The sequence below is a fragment of the Molothrus ater genome, chromosome 6 (genome assembly GCF_012460135.2).
Source record: "Molothrus ater isolate BHLD 08-10-18 breed brown headed cowbird chromosome 6, BPBGC_Mater_1.1, whole genome shotgun sequence".
Lineage (NCBI taxonomy): Eukaryota > Metazoa > Chordata > Aves > Passeriformes > Icteridae > Molothrus > Molothrus ater.
In genome coordinates, this window is record NC_050483.2 from 32,372,828 (window position 1) to 32,396,126 (window position 23,299).

General features: G+C 37.8%; 1 protein-coding gene across 2 annotated transcripts in view; it reads left to right on the top strand.

Moving 5' to 3' along the window:
* Positions 1 to 23,299, top strand: part of MEIS2 (Meis homeobox 2) — a 173,506-nt gene that overhangs the window by 11,253 nt on the left and 138,954 nt on the right. For both annotated transcript variants that reach the window (XM_054515133.1, XM_036384269.2), the window contains exon 7: positions 4,650 to 4,764. In XM_054515133.1, the coding sequence (XP_054371108.1) occupies positions 4,650 to 4,764 (115 nt within the window). The remainder of the gene's footprint in view (positions 1 to 4,649; positions 4,765 to 23,299) is intronic.

Here is a 23,299-nt window from a genome sequence, read left to right on the forward strand (position 1 = left end):
TCAATTTCATCTGATAAAATTATGTTGGGGCCTGATCCTGTCAGAGTTGTAAACTTGAAACTTCAGTTAAAATATGTGAGTCAAATCCTGCTTAGCTCACTCACATGGGTATCAGCTGGCCTGATTGATTTTACTTCCTAGTTATAAATAAGAAGCAGATTCCTTATGGTTAATTGAGTCTTTAATATCACCATAAAAAGCAGTATGAGATCAGAATCAACCCTAGCAGGACTACATACACTCAAAAGAAGCTAGCCAGACTTTGCCCAGCAGATATTTTGGACATACAAAGTAAGAATTGCAATTTGTCAGAAGCTTATCCTATATCAAATTTCTCTGTTACAACATCTCTGTTCAAGAAATCCTGTAGTAGTTAAAAACTCTTACGGTTTCCAGCAGATTTTCAGCATCAACAAAAGAGAAATGTGTCAGATTGGCTTTGTATGCCTTTTGTCCTTTCTGATGCTCTTTTCTAGATTTAGCAAAATTCAATGGTGGTGCTAAATCAATTTTTTTTTTACTTTCAAGGGAAAAAACACTGGTAAAATTGTGTTTTCTAGGGAAGGCCGTGTGTGTAAATGAGAAACAGAGGATAGCAGTGGAGTGATCTCCTGTGGCCCTGCTAGTACAAGCTTTCCCCATATTGTCTCCTGCTTTTATATTAATTACAACTTGCATTATCAGCTGTGAGTCTGTAGCCCAGCAAATAGAAAATACTGCCCCTGGAGACATAGCTTCTTGTATCTATTTTCCATCTCCTTCTATTGTGCTCTACTCAGTATTCACTGCTTTTCTCCTAGTAACACTGCTCTTTAACACAATTAGGTAAGAGCAAGAGGAGTACCATATTTGGCTCCCAGTTATTAGAACTACTGGGAATAGATACATGTGTGCTGTTCACTTTCTATGATATCTGGCATTAGTTTAGGTCATATATGTGTGAAATTTTTATAGTGTGTGCACGTACACAAAATAGACCATTCTGTTTTGGCAGATATCTCTACAGTGTATTTCTGCAAAGTATATTACTAAACTTGCAAGAAGAAATGAGAAGTCATGCTAGCAGTTTGTGTAATTTATCTAAAGCTATGTTTTGTTTCTTTGTTTTCTTATTTTTTAAAAATTTTTTTCAGTGTGATAACTCAATACAAATTTTATTGAAACTAACATAAAATTGCAACTAATATTAGTGGGTTTTAGACTAGGATCACTTCAGGTACTTCAGCTGTACAGATGAAGTTTTCCAGTGAAGCACACTTTAAAGGTGTCATTTGGTTGTTTTTTAGGGGTTTTTAGTTTGTTTGGGTTTTTTGTTTGTTTGTTTTTTTGTTGTTTTGGGGGTTTTTTTTGGGTGAAGGTGTGCATGAAATACTTACGATTAGTCATTTGGCCAAGAATATTTTTTGAGGGATGTGAGGTTGGAAATTGTCTAGGAGAGAAAAAGATCAATTCACTGACTCATGCAATGATCTTAGTCCAAACCAAAAGAATGCTGCCTTTTTATGAGTCTGTAAGCTCCACCCCTAAAATTTTTTGTCATTTTTTATGATATTAAAGTCTAGCTATTTCTCTCCATTTCAAATTCCTTCAATATTTTTCTGTTGCATTTAATAAATACCTTATCTTATATTTTCTGTCCTCCAACAAAACTCTGCCAAACAGCTCCCTCAAGAATACTGTGTCACAAGAAATACATTGAATTTTCAATCAATACAGTGTATCTTTCTCAAACCAGATCTACAAACTGAGGTCAAGAACAACTCAGCCTGGTAGAGACAGCAAGTGTTTTCAGCTGTGGGAAGTCTCATTCAGTGATCCTTTACAAATTTTTACAACTTTGAAACAGAAAGGCTGGTCTAGATTTTGAAATATTGTATGATAGGTTTTGGATGACATTCACCTTAAAACATAGCTGAGCAGTTACCAGTTAATTATTGTAACTTTCTACATGTGATAAGGAGCTCCAGCTGCAGCCAGCACAAGAGAGCCTGCAGTACGCAAAATTAGCATAATTCACTGTGTTCCATGAAAAGTTTAGCCTAGGTGAACATGTTGCAATTACTATGTTTTCTAAAAGAAGGTTCCAGCATGATGTTGTTGGAGGGCTAAACTCATGCTATGCTATTGTTTCTTTTCTTTTTCATGTATTTCTTCTAGCTCTTTATCTGATTACCATCCGGCAAACAGCTGACGCTAAGAGGCTGCAGAGGGCTGAAGAGCTCCTGTCTGCTGTTTGCCTTCAGCTTGAAGCTATTTGAGTGGCTTCCTAAGTCAGAGATAAAAAGAGAAGCTCATAGGCACAACTGTGTTTTAATCCAGGCTGTAAAGAAACTTGCACAGTTTTTGCCTTTTATTTCCATCTGAACTTTTTGCTAACCTTATTTTCAAGTTTTTTTTTGTTATTTTTAATAACACCCGGGCTGCTTGAACTTTCAAGATTTCTCATCTTTCTTTTTGTTTTTCTCTCCACCTGACTCTGAAAAATGATGGTAAAATGTGGGGGGTTTATTTGTTTTTCTTGTTTTGTTTTGCTGTTTGTTTTCTTTATAATGAAACGGTGGGGAATAACAGTATTATTTAGAGAAGATTAACACAATAACCTCAATGAATATAAAATAGTACTGTTTGGTTGCAGTTTTTTCCTGTAGTTCTGTGTGAGGAAAAGTAGTTCAGTCTTATAGGTTCTGGAGGGGCTGGTGATTTTGTGCTGTAAGTGTTCTTGTGCTGCATACTGTGCTGACAGGTTAGGCAAATTTCAGATCCTGACCTGTCTTCTGATTTTACTCGTGTCTTCCTGTCATGGAACCACATACGTGGGTGTATGTGTGTTTCTGTCCATGTAAGGTGAAGGGGATTTGGATCCTTCTTACCCTTTGGTCACCTGAGACTTTCCTGGGAACCTTTTGAAGTCATGGGCTCTTTCCTTTGTCTCTGCTGTGATCCAGGTCAGGCCCGTCAGATTTATGTTGCTGGGTATTGTAGCAAGCCTTTCCTTGGCAGTTCTATCCTGTATTGCTGTACAGCATGTGGTACTAATCAGTGCTAGAAGATTACTTTGAGATGTTTCAATATAGATTTTGGGACTTGGTCCCAATCACACTTACACTGTATTTTACAATGGGTAAATCAGTTGATTATGTTGAACTTACTCCTACTACACATTGATGTAGATGAGGTCAGAATCGGTCCTGCTCAAAGAATTTATCCAACTTGTCACTTACTGCTTTCAGCTTCTCCTCATGCTTTAATAGTCTAGTGTTATTTCACAATGTAGATTTAAACCACAATCAAAACTAAGCAGCCTAAGAAAGCAATTCTTTTTTGAGGGAAGATTTGTTTTTTGTTTGGTTGTTAGATTATTATAATGCGCTTGATTTAAATTGTCGCATGCAGGTGACAAGTAATGCAGGTCCAACCCCTACTCTGATCTGTTTCATGTGTTCTTGCTCTCCTTTTCTGCCAGAGGAAATTCCATCTCTTGCCTGCCTTCATGTGGTGCTGATAAAGCTCTTCCTGTACAGTAGAATTCCTGTTTTCCTTTAAGCAACAGCAGGGTATTGGGAATGATCAGGAAAGGGGAGGAGGACAGGAGGAGAATACACTCAACAAAGTAGCACTAAACTGTAACATTAAGTTTTCCTCACTTATCCTTTTAAATAGCAGCTCCTCTCTCCAGGAAAGCCAATACCCAATAAATTAGAAAGCATACATGAGTTATGTGACTTAAGTACAGTACTTCAGCTCTTACTTAGCCAAGTTTTGCGAACTTTGTAAGTCTGCCTTCTGCAATCCCTTTTGTAGTGTTTTATGCATAGTAATGCAGAAGGAATTGCATGAAAATCATTATACGTGTTATTTTATATAATCACCTGGTGGTTGTTCTTGACAATTCTTGTAAGTGAACTGTTAGAGTGATAAATCCAGAAAAGTCTCTTGAAATGTGTCAAATCAAGGTGGTAGCTGGGGGTTAGGAAGCATCTCTCCTGGTATATAATGTCTTTCAGAGAAAACCTCTTTTTTCCCCTCACAAGTTTGATTTTGTTGGAAGTTTTTCCAGCATTAAAATGAGTGACAGAGAGGTTGGGGAGTGAGGACACACTCCTCTCCCATGCGTGTTCTCCTGTACTTCTTGAAAAAATTTCCCTCCTCTTCTCCCCTCACTGTCTGGAAAAACAAAGTGTGGGGAGATAGTTTGCATGCCAACTATCCTGATCCTAATGAGAACACCTAGTATCATAAACTATGTAGGTAGATACCCTTCCCTCCTCTGCCTCCCCTCCACCCCCCCCCCCCCCACTACCCTGTAGAGCTCCTTAAGAAACTAAACTTACGGGTTTTTTGTTCTGTCCTGAAATATTGTTTTCCAGTACTATTCAAACAATTAAATCCAGAAAAGTCTGTGGAAAGATTAAAAAAGAAAAAAAAAAATCTGTCCTGTGTTTTAACAAGTAAATCTTTGTATCTCCTCTGCTTGCCTTTGCTGAAGAATTATTACGCTGTGCAAACAGTATAGGTGTTTGGCACATTTCACAAATGCTAATGTGTATACTTTCCTCCCCTTCCTCCTCTCTTCTCCTGGTTTGCTTTCTGTTCTTCATTTGCTATTGGAATGGGAACCGTGGAAAAATTCCTTGGCACTCTGACACCAGAATCCTTCATCTTGGAGAGACCACGATGATGCAACCTCAACGCACTCGGCAGGCACACCAGGGCCCTCCAGCGGGGGCCACGCTTCCCAGAGTGGAGACAACAGCAGCGAGCAAGGTAAAAGGTCAAACTTTTTCTCTCCACAAAGTAGGCATGACTAAAATAACTCCAGCTTTTTTCATTATATCAGTACATCTGCCTTAGAGTAAACATGGAGTGGCAGACTTGCAGTGTAATCAGCTGTAAGTTAGGGAGACGGTATTTCCTTTTCCTAACCCACTTAGCTGCATTTTATTATTATTTCAAAGCGAAATATCTAATCTTCAAACAAGCTTTGTAATAACAATTGATTAGTTCTGCCAATTCCTTTACAAATTTGGTTATCTACAGTTTATTTTTGTGTGGTGTAAGTAAATATAATGACAGACATATTCTCCAGCTGCGGTGCAGTTGTTTGGGTTGGGTTAAAGAAGGAGAGTTTAACCTGCAGTTTTATATGAGAGAGAGACTTCTATGTGAAGTTATGAAGCTGCTAAATTATATAAAGTAGAAGCAAACCCTGAATTAGACAGAAAAAATGTTTCTTGAAATGTTTGCTTGTACAGATTTGTTTTTGTTTCTGAAAATCTGGATTCTGAATGGTAAATAGAGATACACCTCAACTGCAAAACCTCTTTTGTATCTATATACAGTGAAAGTTCCTCAAGGTTGAGGAGGTTTGATTATTATTTTAGGGTTTTTTTATTTCCTACTGCATTGCACCTTATGTGTGGTCATCTGCATCCATGCTGAGTGAGTGTCAAAGGCTGTCATTCTGTTATGATAGTGTTTTACACGTGCTCATTAAAAGAATAACTGACTCCAGAAGGTGTAAGAGTCAAGCCCTCAGTGCTAAATGTTGGGTAAAGATGGCCTGCTGTCATTCTTGGATTTTGACTCGAGAGTTGATTTTTTCTTTTTTCTCCTTTTTTGATTTTTTTTTTAGTCCAGAGTTTAAGGTGGACTCCATTCTTGTTTTTCTTTGCAAACATGGTAAGCTTCTGCCAGTGAGAGAGACATTACCTCTAAAAGGTCTTATGATATGGCCTCACCACAAGATGTTTCTCCTACATCTGCAGTATTTTGCCTTTTTCCCCACGTGCCCAGCAGAACCAATGGACAGGGCTGATAACCAGCTAGTCTTGAAGGATCCCAACACTGGCAAAGGGAGAAGCCTTCAGGGCTAGAGTTGCTTTCACTATTCTCATGCTGCAGACTGCCTCCCTCCATGATATTTGCCATGCTTAGACAGCAGAAGAGATATGTGATTTCATGTCTCTCACGTGGCCCATTGCTTGGCACAGAGCTAGTTCCCCTCATCTGCCTGATGATCTGGTGCTGTACCCGTTGCAGTTCTAGGAACTTGCAAAGTTTGTTTCTGGTAGAGTGGTTTGGTTTTGTCTTCTATTTGTAAGAATTGTTTATACATTTGTAATCTTATTGCTGATAGAAAGCAGCCATGGCATAGGGTGTGATCCAACTCCAAAATGAGTCACAAGGATTTTTTGCTATGGGATTAAAATGGAACTGTACAAGACCCAGCATGAACCATTACAGCTTCAACTGCTGATAGGGAGAGCTTGACTGCTAAACAGCATAATGGTTTTATGTCTATTGGCTGGCCATAGGCCAAGATACTGTTGATCAAATGTTTATGTGGTATATTGTAGCTAAAGTGCTCAGTGTAGCAGATGATTTGCTTGCTTAAAAATGATTCCTTTGATTGGTCTGCCATCTTCATTCCATCCCTAGGGAGAAAGTTTCCTGACACCTGTATAGCCACTCTGCCCCAGGAACCCCTTAGAAATTAAAAAAGTTCCTTCATTGAGCCATGCTTGGTATAAAGAAATCGCTTGTATACATATCCAGGGATCCTGCATTTCATAGTCTCTGATCCCCTATCTTGTTACTCTGGTGGGTGCTTGGGAAATATTGCTAAGCATTAGAAAAAGCAGTTGATGACTACTACACCACTTTCCTTTAGAAACAGGTTTCTGCCAATAAATATGATTTCAACAAACCTGTTATTCATTTATGTGGAAGAGGAACAGCCTTTGAGGGGCCAAATCAGTCACTAGTGCCGTCCAGTCCAGCAGGGTAAAACATTGCTAGTATGTTTCCCTTTGTGCTCATCTGGGCCTTCGAAAGGGAAGCCGAAGTCCAGTGACAAATCACCATTCCATTCAGCTGCTGGCAGCGGAAAGGTTATTCTACAGCACCAGCAGAATTCCCATTAGAGATGGCTCTGGATTGCTCTCGCCCTCTCAGTCCTGGGAAAGAGTAAGGAGAATGGGGTCTGTCTTGAATTTTCCTTAGGCTTTCTTCGGAGGGGCAGAATTTAGTTTATAATTCCTGAGCCAGCAGTGAGCTGGTCCCAGACAATGCCAAGAAGGATAGATGCCCTCTTGAGCTATTCCAGTGCAGTCAACTTGGTTTCCCTGCAGTTTTGCCAAGAGCTTCCACAAATGCTGCTTCACTTGCCCCAAAGGATTTCTTGGAAATGGGAGCTCATTAGAGAGTCTTGGGTTACATTAGCAACTTACAGTCTTCTCCACTAATGCCTGGTGGCAGCAGAGATTGATTCATCCTAGATTCAGTCTCTTCTGGCTTTTGAGAGCACTTTTTCCAGGGGTCTCTGCTTTTGCCTTGAGTGTATGATGTGCATCCTGTGATATTTTTTTATAAATTATTATTTTATTTTAATTTTATTATATTTTGGGGAGGGAGGAGATGGAAAGGATTTGGGTGGGTGATGACTGTTTTTTGCAGGCTTTCTCTGCATGAGATAAATACATTTATTGCCTGTAATAATTCATCCATAATTCTTACAGTTTTAACTGAATAAAAAAGGTGTAGACATTTTGCCTCTTTATGGAGGACAGTCTCTCTGCTACAGTGTGTGGCTGCCCTTTGGCATCAAAAGGGTTAATCTGGCCTGTGTTTGGTATTATTAGAAACATGCTGGCATTGGAAGAGTTAAGTAAAGGGCCTTCAGGCAGTAAATGTTGAAAGATTATCCTAATTTTATTAGTGGTGAGTGTCTATGTTGTTCTTAGCATGTCACCTCACTTGTTCAACAGAAAACTAAGCTACACAACATATTGATCATCTGGCAAACCAAAGTAGTAGTGATCTGTAATCCACCAAGCAGTTATTGACTTTATCCCAGTTCAGATCCACAAATGCAAATCAATGCTGTATAATACTATTTTAAAGATTGGTAATGATGTAGTAGGTCCGATCTACTTTCCCCCTGCCCTGGAAAGAGTTAAATGTATCCAATAATAAAAATAAAAGACTCTAAACATCTTACAAAGGAGAAAAAGGAGAAGCTGATTTAATGGTCTAATGAGGCCATCTTCCAGAGACTTGTTTTGTGTAGGGCTTGCTTTGACCTTTCGCTTTGCTCAGGAGCCCAACGCTTCATTTTTCACATTCTTGCAATTACGTTAACGCTTCAAGCATTTCTGACTCCAAGTCAGCTAGCAACACCAGGCATAACTCAACACTGTGAGTTTTTCTCCTCTCTGTAGATTCATTAACAGGTCACCGGGGTCCCAACTGAAATTTAAAACTGACTGGTTCTGTTGGGTTAGCTGAGTTATAGCAAGGGAGATGGCAGGAAAGGGGGTGAGAGAAGGGGAGGGGAAAGAGAAGACCCTGGGGTTTTTGCCAAGGAATATATGTGTAAAAAGTCTAAGTGGAAGATTAAAAGGTGTGTGTAGCTTTATCATCCACCCTTTACTTCAGAGAGGAAAAAACACATCTGAAAGTCTTCTGGGGTATTGTGTTTTCTTTATTCTTTGCGAAACAAAGTGAAAACAGCCACTGCCTTTACATAAAAGGCTAAATGACTTCTAGAATTTGGCATCAGTTTGTACCACAGTGATGGATATGATGCTTCCAGACTTTAATTCCTATTTAATTTCTTTATGGGATATTGCAAATAATGAATATGGCAGATTATGCATGAAAAATGGGAAATAAATCTCTTTAAGGTTTAAAAACATGTGGTCTACAGGAAAGCACCAGGGAATAATTTCAGTTTCATATTTTATGGTACCAGGATTGTATACCTGATCTGTCATATTCATAGTTCACTCACTCAAAGGGCCTGATCCATCCAAGTCACATGGAGGCTGTCTTCCTTCAGGACCTATCAGGAAGTTCAGCATCTTTTTAGGATTAGGTCTGGGGTGACAAACTTCATCATAAGTAAGAATCCAGAGATTAGAAAATTCTGATGGGTTATAGAGCAGTAAAAATATAAATGAGTATCACATCTTCTTTGCTTTACACATGTGAGTGAGTAGTTCATTGTTGTGTGGCTTTTTAAGCTTGATTTTTTTTTTTTTTTAATAACTACTTGTGCTGAATGATCTGCCCTTTTATAAATAATATCTGAGGCTACTCTCTAGAGCAAATCTCAAAGTAGTTTAGAACCACTTCTGTGCCAGCTTGATGTCTGTCCATGATAGCTTTCTTTGGCAAAGACTCCATAATCTGGTTCAGGACAAAGTCAACTAAGATATTAACTGAAATGAAGCATCCATCACAGGTTAACTCTCTGGACTCATGCTTGTTGGAAAAATTAAGTAGTATTATTTCTTATTCAGTATATACCACCCTGTAATATAATGTGTAAATCAAATTTGTTTTCAAGACTAGCTGATAAAGCCCAAAGGTCTATTTTAATATTAGAAACTCTACTGGCACTACTCAAAGCTTAGAACCAAACTCCAATAGTTAGAAAAAGGAGAGGGATATGTTGATATTAGCAACAATTAAAAAATAATATGTTAATGCAAAGTCTTTGGTAGCTAATCCAAAAACTAATGCTACAACTTCTTTTCCTGATATGGTAAGTAAGCATGGTAAGCCTGCTGAAGCTAGTATGCATATTCATCATAAAGATTCAGAACATATTTTTATTCCTTTGTGTTTTTACCTATAAAGTGATAGGGTATGGTTTTATTGGAAGAGAGCTGCCTTCTGTAAGAAAGGAAATTCCTGAAAGGCAGGCTCAAACATCCAGACTGAAAAATCAAACTTGCTAATAAATAATGCTTCACTGGAGATGCATTATTTCAGAAGGCACAGCTCTTATAAAGGTGAACTGTATGAAGTCTGAAAAACTCTTAAAGAACAATGACTTTTTTCAACTGAGGAAGATACAGGAAGCGAGTAGCCCTTATTAATTCATCTTTTTCTTTCAAGTTTGAGGGGCCCGTCCTTGTGTTGATATGTATGAGTAATTCCCATTAATGGTGATGGGAGTTACGCATGTGCACTGACAGAAGAATAGACCCCTTAGTGTTCAAAGCACATGAAATTTACATTTTTTCCATTGCTGTAATTGAGATGTTGACAAATTGGAGAATATTGATGGGCCTTTGTTTTAAGTATTTCTTGCCAAGTTTGCTTTATTTTTTCATGGTTTGAACAATGGTGTGGGTTCAGCAGCAATGAGTAATAAGGGTAGAGTAAAGATAACTTTGATTTCAATATTTTGATGTGCCAATAAGAAATAAATTCTTAGGCAAATGGAGTATGTTGTTTTAATCATTAGCTATGCATGAAAGAAAAATTGATGTTGACATCTTTGCTGTAAAATCGTTGTAATGGGGCCTTCCTTACAATTCATTTTTGTAAAATTCATTTTGTACATTTTGCAGCAATTGAACAATCCCTGCACTGTGAATAGGCAGAATTCCCAGAAATACTGAGACAGTTGGCCCAGTAACTGCTGAGCTCACACTGCACACCACATGCACATTAACCATGATCATGCCAGAACCAGCTTAGCTAAATATAGTCAATTTTTGATATCCTCCCATCTTTTCTTTTATTTGTGTCTATTGCATGAAAAAAAAATGTTTGCTGACTCCAGCAATTAAACAATAACCACAAAAAGACCTGTGTCCCTACCCACTGTTCAATAAGTAGCATTAAAATTTTATAGTGAATTTTCACTTCACTGTACTGTTTTCTAACAATCAGGTGGGTAGCAACTGCAGATTCCTCACCTTTTATTAAATTACAGCTCAGAGAGTATGTGTGTGGTGTTTAAAACACTATACTTGTATTCAAGTTACTCACCTCACTCTTACCTTTTAATCCATGTAGGTTTGTATATTAAGATGTAGATAAAAATCTACATACACATTTACTTCCATATTTGTAGTATGTTTTGCTGGGGTTTCAAAAGCAGCCTAGCAAAACTCTGTCAATGGAATGTTTTCATAGTGGCAGTAATCTCTTTAAAATAACCCTAAATACAATATGACAGATGCCATCTGGAATAATCTTTTGCTAGTTGCTTTCAACTTTTATTTTTTCCTACAGCTAAGTTCATATAAAACTGGTCACTTACTGTTACGGTAAACAGTGAACTCTTTCCTCTACTTTTGTATGTGAATGGTCAGAGAAAAAAAGTACATTATTTTACTTAAGAAATTGTTACTGTGGAGAGGTTTGTCTCTGATTTCATGTTTCTGGGTATTTTAAAATATATGTGTGTGTATATATATTTATTTATGTATTTGTATTTCAAAATACAAAGGTAGGATTCCCCCTTAGGCTATTCCCTCCATCTCAGACCCTATTCAGCCTAACCCAATTTGCCTCCAAATGCTAGATAACATCCCATTCACTAAATTATAATTGTATGTTTGCTACAATATTAATGGCTTCAAAATGCAACACATTCAAATATACAGTATTAAGTGCTTAAATATCTTCCTGTGTTGTTACAGACTAATTTCTTCCTATATATATATATACCAATTTATTTGAAAGATCTAGTGTTGGAATCTCTGAATTTTTTTTTAACATAGTTGTGTAAAGGGATGTCTCCTGATGCCTGTTAGAGTTTAATTTAGAGTAGTAATTAAACTTGAATACTGCCTCATAAACAAAAGATAAACAATAAACCAGCCACGTTCCCTGCTGTTTCATAGCTTTCTTTCCCAGATGTTTTAGCCTGATAATTTTTACATAGTGAACTACCTAACATGGAGTGCCATGGACAGAGGTCAAAGCCTAGTTCTTTGTAATTGTTTTATAAAAACTTTTCATTAATGAAAAACTACAAGGTTTCCTTTGTATAGCAGATAAAATTGTGAGATACCGAAGGACACTCATTAATTGACTTTTTAATTCTCTCCCTCTTGTTTATTAAGACAGCTCTTATTTAAAAAAAAAAGCAACTGATAAGCTTTATTTTAGCTGTTGATGACCAAGAAATGTTTCTGTTTCTTAATATGGGGGTGCCTGATAGTGCATTGGAATACTCTGTGTCATCCTTAAAACATAAAAATGCCCTTGCAGGAGCTGCTCTCTCCGTGTTGATCCTAAGCAACGACGGAAATGTTCACAGTGGAAGGCTTTTAATTTTTCAAGCTGCTCCTGAGGCTGCCGAAGCCTGTGTGTCCATCTCTGGACCGCTCCTCTGTCAGCCATGATCTTTCTAATTGCCAGGTAGTGGTAGGCCGTTCAGCTGCAGGAGCCATGTTATTTTCACTGGGTGGGGTAATTACTGAAAGCTGAGAATAGCTGCACTAAAGACACAGGGATACTTTCATGATCCCATTAGCATAAGAGAGGGTAAATTATTCATGCCAAGTGAGGATTCTATGGGGAAAAGTATAGTTAATGCACATAGTTTTTAAATGTATCCCTTTCTGCTCTGAGACTAAATTCTTGTTGGATTCAGTTCTCAGACATTTACGGGAAAGCTCTAGTGGCATGTTAGACGCAGTTCATCTCTCTCTGTTTGCAGCGCTCTCAATAGAGACCATCTGGCACAGATCCAAAAGGTGATTAAACAAAATGATCAGCTCTTGTTGCTGTGTTACATGTCCAATACTCTGGATTAAAAAACATGACCCACAACAGTCAGCTAACAAAAATTTTTTTTTTCCTCTTTTCCGTTCCTCCGTAAGAATTCAGATGGTCCACAAATGTCTATGCCATCTTTGTGTCCTTATGGCCCATAATCATGAACAGGTTGTGCAAATGGCTCTTTCTGTAACACGGTCTGTTCCAGCAGCATAGAAACATCTCATATTAATTGGGTCAGTCTAATGTTCATAATGACATGGGGAAAAATTATCCAAATGTGTTCTTAGAGTAAACACTTAAAATGTGCCTTTCTCCGATTAGAAAGTGAAATTTGACATCAGGCTCATGTAGCTGATTTATTTTTTAAGATGGATGAAAATCAAAGCATGACACTGTCATCTGCTTAAAATAGTTTAAAGCCCCTTCTAACCAAATAAAAAAAAAAAGGCAGGGGGGGAGGGGTGAGCTGTGGTTTAACACCACAATCAGGGAATGAATTTACAGTGCTATTCAGAAGAGTACTCCCTTATCATAAACAAGCTGATAATCACACTGGATCTAACTCCCAATTAGCTCTTTCTTTGCTCACAGAGATCAGCGTACATGTCCTCCTTAAGCCATGATATGTTGCTGTTGAGTCATTCAGGAACGTTTGTGTACCTTATGTCATATTTCGAATGTAAGGATTAATGCAATATATTTACTAGAAAACCCATCTAATCAGCAAGGTAATTTTTCAAACCAATCCCTTCAATGCCTGAGTTAAGGTAAAAATGCCAAGACTGTGAAGAGGGGACATATGTATCTTATCTTTTTGGGGTTGCATCAAATGCCAAGTACTAGCGTAAATTCAACAGAAACCAGACATTGTTGGAAAGTAATTAAAAAAATATTGAAATTAAACCTACCATATGAGTGAAATATTTGTAGGCCCATTTTGTTGCATGCATAACGATTTGCATGGAATTGAACACTATTTCTTTCTCTTGTACATCTAGAGTTGTACTTTGCTAAACATGACAGAGGAATCACCTCTGAAACTCCCTCCATAGGATTGGAGGGATCTATTTAATGCTGAGGGTGCTTACAGTCCAAAATCAGTAGGTTTACTTAGAGGAGACAGTTATTTAAGAAAAAAAAAAAGAGAGAAATGAAAGCCTTCAAATCTATGCCAAGAAAAATAAAGTTCCACTTTTAAAAGTTTAAAAGAGCCACTGTCAGTTTCTCTTACTGTGCAAGTTGATTGTGGTTTAGCCCCAGCTGGGAGCTCAGCCCCACACAGTTGCTTCCCCATTCCCCCCTGCCAGTGAGATGGGGGAGAAAATCTGAAGGGTAAAAGTGAAAAAAACTCATGGGTTGAGATAAAGACGATGTAATACGTAAAGCAAAACAAGGAATTCATTCAGTTCTTCCCCTCAGCAGACAGGTGTTCAGCTATTTCAAGGGAAGCAGGGCTCCATCATGCGTAAGAGTGACTTAGGGCAACAATTACGTCACTCTGGGCATCTTCCCTTTCTCTTTTCCACAGCTCTGTATGCTGAGCATTACACCGTTTGGTGTGAGGATATCCTTCTGCTGAGCTGGGCTCACCTGTCCCAGGTGTGTGTCCTCCCAAGTTCTTGTGCACTCCAGCCTCTGTGCAAGTGCTGCTCAGCAGCAGAAAAACCCCACCCCTGCGTTATCAGCACTGTTTCCAGCACAAATCGAAAGCATGGCCCCATAATAGCCACTGTGAAGAAAATTAGCTCTATCAGAACCAGAATGAAGGTGAAAGCCATGGGGCACTGACCTATCCAGAGTGCTCAGGGCGGGAGGGCAGGCTCACCCAGCTCAGGGCAGCCTGGTGAATGAAAGGGACCCCAGTAGCCTTGTGGGGCTTAAGGCTATTACAGGGCAACTCATACTCTGTTATCATGCTGATTTTCCATTGATTTTTTTGCTGTACAGTACTTGTTGAAGGCCCTCTAGAGCATCAAACACTGCATTATGGCACCACACATTGTAGTATGCTGGCCTTTTGTCTTAATGCCTTGTCTTTTTGCCTGAGAAGAGGAGTGCTAACCACTCTGTGATTCTTGCAGCTACTGAACAGCTTTATATCTATAGAGCAGGGGAAGTAGGATAGGTGAGGAAGATTTGACAGCTGTGTTTATCTAACTCTTATTGTGATAATGTGATGCATTTGTTTACAGTTCTGAATTTTCAAACCCTTCTGATTTTGAATTACTGTAAAATGTTGTTTTTCATTTATAAAATCACTTCTCATTTAAGTAACTGATTTCAGAATATGAATAAACCTGAATCTGGTGTCTAAATATATTTTCTTAGTGTAATTTCTAGTAATAGGTACTACAGGTTGTTAAAGTTGGAGCCGAGGTTGCAAAAAGATTTATGTAGGCTAAAGTGAGTAATTTCTCCTATTTTCTAACTTCCTATTCACTTAAGTTATTGTATAATTCAGATAAGTTTCTCATTCACTAAAAAATCAAGCCATCTTTATCTAAGTCTTGATAAGTTGAGGATTTTTAAAATCAGATGAGTGTCTGTATGTTTTAGGATATCTTCAAATAAATGTTTACTATTTTAACCAGTGTTTTCTACTGGTTTGTGAAAGTCTTTATACATGCAGTAAATGTAAAGGAGTATTTTAAAATGTTTACAAGAATAGCAAAGTACACCTGAAAACACATGTAGAAATTTAGACTTGCAACTTTCTGGAGTTATGTGACCCATAAAAAAAGCAGTGTAGTCATAAAGAGAGGATAATAGAGGGGAACAGTGACAGCCACCTTAATTATCCCAGTACCTGCAGGCATTATCCAAATAACAAGTATGGTCACTGGGCAGACATCTGTTATTTTGGTGGGCTCCCCTGGAGGTTGTCAGCCTCTCATGAGGTAAGGGTGTGTCTGTCTACCCAGGAGCAACTAACTGCAGGGCTGGATCTGAGGGGACCTTGTGTAGGTTACCTGCCCCCTCCGACACGTGCTCTTCCCCATCTGTGCAATGGGCACTGGAGGTCCATGAATTGTACAGAATGGTCATCTCTTGTCGTGGACTGCTCTGGTATTCCAGGAATGCATACTTTTGTAGAAAATTAAAGTGTTCTTCTCTTGGCCTCCTTGAATTGCATAAAATAAGCTCTGGATATACTGCATTTGTAAATTATTGCATTGTTTATTTAAAAACACTTCCTCTTTTTTCCACAAAGGTGAGAACATGGGAATGAAATAGCCTTTATCTTTCAACTTTGTATTATAACTTTATAACTTTGTTTTTAAGGAACAAGGCTTATGAGGTAGTAAAAAAAGGATGGCATTGATCACATCACCACTTCTTTAGTGACATTTCTGTAAAGATGAAAAGTCTAAAGTGGTGCTTCCAATGTCTGAAAAATCATTGTACCAGTATATATGGGTATTACTTGTTTAGTGGTTTTGTTTCTCTCCCCCTGAACAAGCATAGCAATTGTTGACCAAGGAAAACTTGGATTCTGTGCTCGTATTTAGCTCCTAGGGACTCAAGGGTAATGCTGGTTTTAAACAAGATTATAAAATGCACTGGGATTTTTTGGGGTTTTTTTTCCTTCTTTAGGAATTCCTTAGTACTCTAGAGCTATAGAATGGGTTGTGATGCCTAGTGACCTTGCACGTCAATAGCTCTGTCTTTTAAACATGGACATTGATTTTTCTCATCCTGGCATGAGAAGATGTAGTATACCCCCTGCTTTGTTGCCTGTGAGTTTTCAGCAGATGTAAAGGCAGTGGTGGCTAAGAATAAAAGCTTAGGGCATCAGAGATGGCAGCACTATCATGAATAATCTGCCTCCTATTTAGGTGTTTTTTGTTAATTATAAAATACATCTTATCTGTTTGAGGGGGAATTGATAACCTTTTTGTGTTACTGTTTTACAGTTGTTTATGACTGTCTTTAGTCTAAAGCACACCAATCTAAATTTAGTAGCTTGGCTTTCTATAGAACCCAAGAATAATATTTTAAAATGCACCAACTAGGTGTCTTGATCACAGTTACAGTACTCATGAAAGATCTGTCTTTTGTTCGTGAATCAGTGGACGACTGTCCAGAGAAGGTTTGAAGGAAGGCAGTGTGAGTCAGTTAAAAGCAGTAATTCCTTCTCAGAGGAGGGAAGAAAAAGGCACTGTCCCCATAAGATCTTGATCCTTCTTGCATGGAATCAGCAGCGATAGCAGGGGTGCTACTGCTTTCAGATATGCAAAGTTTGGGTCAAATCCAAAAGAATGAAAGCAGAGCATGGTTCTCCTGTCTTAAAAAACAAATACACACAAAAAAACCCCAATAAGTTTTTATCATTTCCATAGGAACTACTGCCATTAAGACATGTAGGATCTACAAAAAAGCCATAAAGTTCTAATATTTCCTAATATACTTTGGAACAAAATTCCATCCTACCCTATATTCTAGAGGACAAATGTTAATAAGCACTGGATTTTTTTATATATGCACAACAGAGTTTTGAATAATTTTTCTCCTCTGGTGGTTTTTATATGTTAGATTGAGCTTCAGAGAAAAAATAATTTGTGCTTTCACTTCAGTTAATTTCTTGAAATGCCAACAGTTTTGAAAATTTCTCTGTTGGAGAGATTAAAGCTTTGCAGTAAACTCAGATTTGAAGGAATTTGACTATTTCTGTTTGATTGTACTCAATATATTAATTCAGGTATGTGTGGAGTTGGAGAAAGTAAATTATTCTTTGTTTTCCACTGATACATATGGGTGGTTTATAAGTGACAGCCCCAAAGCCTGTCTGGTTTTAGGTTATTTGTGAAGCTGTCTTTACCCTGGCATAAGGAGCTAACTCAGGGAAATTGTCTGGTGGCAGAGTTGGCACAATGGCCCTGGTGACCCTATTCCTACCTACAGCCAGGGCAGTGAGCCCGGGAAAGAGCAAGACAAAGTGGTTTTCCCCTGCTTCACTGACTTCCCAGCTGCTCTGAGGCTGAAGTCCATTGCTAACTCCAGATGCTCAAACTTGCACTGAGTGCTGTCCTAAACTGCTGGCCTCATAACTCATGGAATGAACTCAAATTATTTTATGGATGGTTACCTTTGTACACCCTTGGCACCATACATTCCTCATGCACAGGCTAAGATTGGGGTCTTCTATTTTCTTGTGTAAACAAAGCATTTGCTATAACTGACAAGGATTGGTGGAGCAGCCATGAAAGCGAGACAGGGGAATTCAGCAAATTCTCTATTAATATGTGATTTGTACCATGAAATTTTTTGACAACCCTGGCATTTAATTCTTAAATAAGTAAAGAGTGCACTTTTCCTTGTAATCTTGCATTATGCCCACCAGCTTACCATGGCGACACTTGTTTAAGCAATTACATATATTTAAATTTTCCTTGGGCCTCTCCATGTACAGCTGCAAGTTGGTCATACCTTGACTAAAGGCAGCCCTCATTCACAAGGAGTTCAGCAGAGCAAATGGCAAATACACGTTTAATTTTATTGCGGGACTTGGTGCTAAGGTTTTAAATAATTTACGAGCGTAAAATTGGGAAACTCACATGAACTCCCTCTCTAATTTTACACTCCTGCCTAAAGAGGACGGAACATCACACAAATAGTACAAATCAAAAATTTTCAGCTTGTAGCTTCCTTCCTAACTCCTCGCACCTCAGATTTACCACTTACTGATGGTTCTCCATTTCGTGGGACTCCTGACCCTGTGCATCTGTTAAAGGGGATAGTTTGGAATGAGCACAGCCTCCTACTCAGAAGGACCGCAGTGTTCTCTTAGCTCCTACTAGATGCTTGAACAAGCAGAGGGCTTAAGTGAAATCCTTTAGCTGAGCCAAAATCTGTTCTTATTTAGGGACTAATCCAAAGCCTGTTAAATCAACAGAAAGAGACTTTGGTTGACTTCAGTGAGCTTTGGATCAGGCCCCTCCTTCCTAATACATCTGAAATCAATGGAGGTACACTGGGCTTCTTCCAGTAAAAAAAAAATTAAAAAAAAAACAAAACAGGGAGACAGGGGTTGTCCTTGTGCTTTATTTGTACAGTACCTAACATATTGAGGTCCTGGTGCTCAAACAGTATCCCAAGTGTATCATTGAGACAACAGCAATTTTGACTTGATTATATTTCTTGGTGTTTATGGACTTCCGTTCAGCTGGGTACATAATTCCCTTGTTTAAAACAACCATGTATGCCATGCATCCACCTCATGCTCAAACATTATTTTTCTTTGCTAATGTTTTATATAAAGAAAATTATTGCAAAAAGTAAAAAAGGAGCATGTCAGTTTTTATAGCAGGATTCTTTTTTCTTGCTTTTCAGTGCTCTCAGATTGTTAATAAAGCTGTTTTGAATGAAAAATACTCAGGCCATAGAACATGTAAAACCCAATGAGTGTAACTGTCAGCTCTCCGCCTTGAGAAAATTATTAGAGCCCCATGTGTTCTCTACAGCCAAAGGCAGTCACCTCTATATTATTTCTTCATTTATGCCTTTTATTTTTATTTCTCAGTATTAAGATGAAGTCCAAACTATAATCTGACACTTTTTAAAGATTTTGATGTAAGAATTAGCATTATGGAGATGGGAAATATTTTTTAGGCAAGAAATGGCAAAGGACTAAAACTCCTATGTATATTTCAGCATAGACTTTCCATTTTCAGAAGTGCCTATTGCAGCTGAAGTAGGACCTAAGTCTGGCAAAGGCTATTGCATTGTGCTACTCTGCATATTGCAAGTCCTGTTACTGAAATCAAGAGGCCCACAGTGGGGTTAATATTGACCACCTCAGCCTTTGTAGGATTTGTTTTCAATTGACACTTTTGCTCTAATCAAAAGCTACAGTTATTTTCCTTAAAGTTGGTAAGTTTTGTCTACTTTAGCTTGTTAGAGTTTTGATTTTATTTCATATGCTTCTGAGTTCACTTAAAATTCATTTTGTGTATTCAGACACTTAGCATATTTTGTGCAAAACATCTGTCACAATGTGAAAACGTATTTGAGTAAGAAAATATTTCTGGTTCATATTTTTTTTTTGAGTGGTAAATTTAGACACATATTTCTAGATGCAAAGTGTTAAACTTAATTAATGCTTTATTTTATTAGACATATTTAGTCAGCAGTCTTTTATCCATTTGGTGTAAAAAGGTAAATTCCATAAGTTTACAGTATTACAAAATTAAGTTTTGATTTAGAGGTTACCAAAATGCTTAATACATATAGATGTCTTTCATTTTACTGAAATGGGGATAGGCTGATCTGTGTTAACATTCCATATGACTTGCAATTCTGTATGTTCTGTTCTTTGCTTGTGAAAGGATCTTTAAAAAGAAAAAAATTATTGCTCATACTTCATCCAAGAGTGAAGTAACAATGCAGTTTTCCAGTTAAAAAGACATAATAAAGAGTATCATATTAATGTACTAGTGTATCATATTAGTTTTAAGGGACAATCTTTCAGTTTAGAGGGAAATTCTCTTAAGTTCACAAACTTACTTGAGACATAGTTAATACTATATATCTTACACTCTAGAAAATCTTCTGTGGTTCGTATCTGCAATGATAGATGAAACACTTTCATTTATTCGTGAATTGGCTATCCTAATTATTTCCTTGAGTTAGATGTTATTAGCAGTTCATATTCCCAGCTCTGAGCATAGTTTCGGATAAAGTTCTGTGTATGAGCAAGGTTTTATGAAAGCAGGGCTTTATTGATTTCTTTTTTGTTTTTAAAGATCTTTCATTCATGCTGTTAATCTATAACTCAGCTACATATCTGCCCCTTTTTTGTTATTTTGTTTTCCCTTCTGAATCTGAATTTGGGCAGGCCTTTCTAATTTGGTAATTCATCTCTGACATTCAGGGTTTGGTTTCAAACCCCTCTCTACTTTCTTGTAAACTAATCCTACAGTCCTAAGACCACCAAAGAGAATGTCATTTTAGCTAGAAGTCCACACTGTCAGAATTCAGGTTTACTGTATGCCAATTAACCCTCCTTTAAGCTCTTCCAAATGGCTATCAATCTGGTTTGTTTAAAAGAAATAAGCTGTCCTCTTATTTTAGAACTAGTAAAGAATTTTACATCTTTCTAAAGCAATTTTCTGCATTCTTAGTGACTTCATTGATGTGAATGTAAAGTACACAATAGGTCAAATTCTGACTTCAGTGGGAGTTGGTGGGAGCACAGTCTGTACATCTGAAGGCAGAATTGATTCAATCTTAGTGTGCCTGTGCAGTAAAAAAATATCTCTATATAATTCAGCTTCATATAATCAGTGAGTACTGATTTGAGTTTGTTTCTCATGCTACTTTCATGACTGCCTCACATGAGCTCAGAGGAGCTGCTCATGCTCTTAGTAGGTGTGTGTGTGTGTGGTTTTTTTTCCTTGTTTATTCACATATAAACATTTTGCATGCTTCCTTAGAGAATTTCCTTGTAAGGTTCAGTTATTCTTAAGAGACTGAGTACGTAATTTGTAAACTATGCAAAGAGCACCCTGCAGCCGAGGCAAACCCTCGAACCATCCACTGGGACCTGCTTTGCTTGCCACTGCAGTAGTCTTGGATGAAAAGTGTCCTGTACTGTGGCTGTAATGAGCAGGATACACTCACTCATGGCCAGATGTCCAGTGGAGGATCCACGTATTGGTCTTCTCTTCCAGTCTTCCATCAAGCTGCTGTTTGTTATAGCATGATTAATTTTATTTTAGATCTTTGAGAAGGATATTGTTTTTGAATGTAAAAAACCCCAACATAATATCCTCTGCTCTTATGCCCTCTCCATTCTCATTAGCTGTTCTTGAGCTGTCTGTCTTATTTCAATGGAGCAAAGTGTAACTTCTGTGAGCAAAATGAGATAATTACAATCCAAAAGAAAATGGAGAAGGTCTGTTGGCAGGAATGTTGCTGTTAAATTCAGGTGGAATCATGGGTTTTTTACTTGCGTGCTTTACCTTAAAGCTGAGTAAAAGCTGTATCTCGCACTTTCAGAAGAAAGGCTTCATTTACACCAGGCTTCTTATGCTATTTATGAGTTGGCAGGCTTGATCCACTCAAATTTTACTTTCTAGCTGCCTTTTTATAACAGTCCTTTAAACAACTTGTTAGGAACTGCTTTTTTTGGGTTTTTTCTTAGAATGTCATAGATAGAAAACACTGGCTTTGAAAAATAAAAAGTTTTTCGAAGTAGTTTAGGCCTTTAACATAGCATTAGAATATTGCCTTCCCTAAATCATCTCCCATATATTAAAAAGCAACAGTCAGTCTCCTTCGTGTCCTGCAAGTATTTAAGGTGATAATGCTAGAAATTCGAAGCTTAGCTTCTGCCCGTCCTCTTTTTTTTTTTTAATAATTTAAGTTAATGACTTTGGAAGGTGGTCTCATATCTGCATTAAATATCCACGAAGGTAGGGTTTTTTTCATGGGGGTGATTTATGGTAGAGTTGTAGTATTTGTTTGATAGGTTTGGGGTGGGGGGATATTGTTTTTTGCAGGGGGTTTAATAGTATAGCAAAGACTAGTGGGATATAAACATTTTAAAAGTTGATTCTGTAAAATGTAAAGCATGAACAAAGGTTTACCATGTTTTGCTTGAATCAGCCCACATCTGTTACAAGAAACTGTAGAACTGCAGACAGGCTATGGCTTTTCCCATGTCAAGGGGAATCCACTGAATCTTGGCCTTCATTTAGGATTCCCTCCTGATGAGCAAATTCCCATGACCGCTTTTGAAGCTTTAAAAGCTTTGGTTTTGTTTTAAAAGGCCTCAGAGCATAGGCAATGTTTTCATAGGCATTTAGAAACAAAAACTTGAGCTTTTAAACCTTCAAATGTCGCTGTGGGGATTCACTTGGCTTCTCAGCAGACCAAGTCTGAGATAACACCTGCAAGAAGTGTCTATCTGTGTGTGTGTATTTTGTGAAATTGTGATGCACCATCTCAACTGACCCACAAATGTGACAGTGGTGCGTGTGTAAATCTTATTGTTATGTTTTGCTGTTACTCAGTTTTAAGAACAAACTATTATTTTGGTTCTGTGGCATAGCTGATGTGGATAAGCCAATTTTGGTTTTAGATGTTTTAATATCTTCTGCCTCTTTGTCCTGTGATGCAAACTCTAACAAATGATCTTCAGATGAACAGACGGAGTAAATGTCCATGGTTATGTTTCATTGTCTAAAGGGTACTGGGTTTTTAGCTTCAGTCTTACTTTTTTCATCAACATCAGTTGCACAATAAAAGGTAGTTTTCTATAAATAGATGGGTTATACCATATGTAAACCCAGGTCTGTGATTACTAGATGGGAAAAAAATGTTCAATAGAAATGAGTGAACAAATCATCAGGCTGATGAAATAACAGAAGTACTTATTTGCACTCCTTTTCAGCTCTATCTCTGTGTCTTAAACACCTGAGGTGAAATTTTGTCATGTTTCAGATGGAAGGGGATTTTCAGAATTAAGGATAAATACTAAATGAATATATTAACACTGCTTTTCTCCTGTCCTGTGCTGTTCTCTAAACACCTGTTAAAAACAAGCAAGCACATATTTCGAATTGATGATACTGACTGGCAAACTTGGCACCAAATAACCTGCTGAAACTAAAATGTTGATGCAGAACATGTGCTTAACTTAACAGTCCATAACCCTGTTTTTCGAACACTGAAATACCTACCCTGAGGAAAGCTCATAAAATGAAGGTCTTTAAAGTTCGTAGATCAGACCAGTGAAGTTGCAGCCGTTTTTAAGAATGTGCGTCTTCAA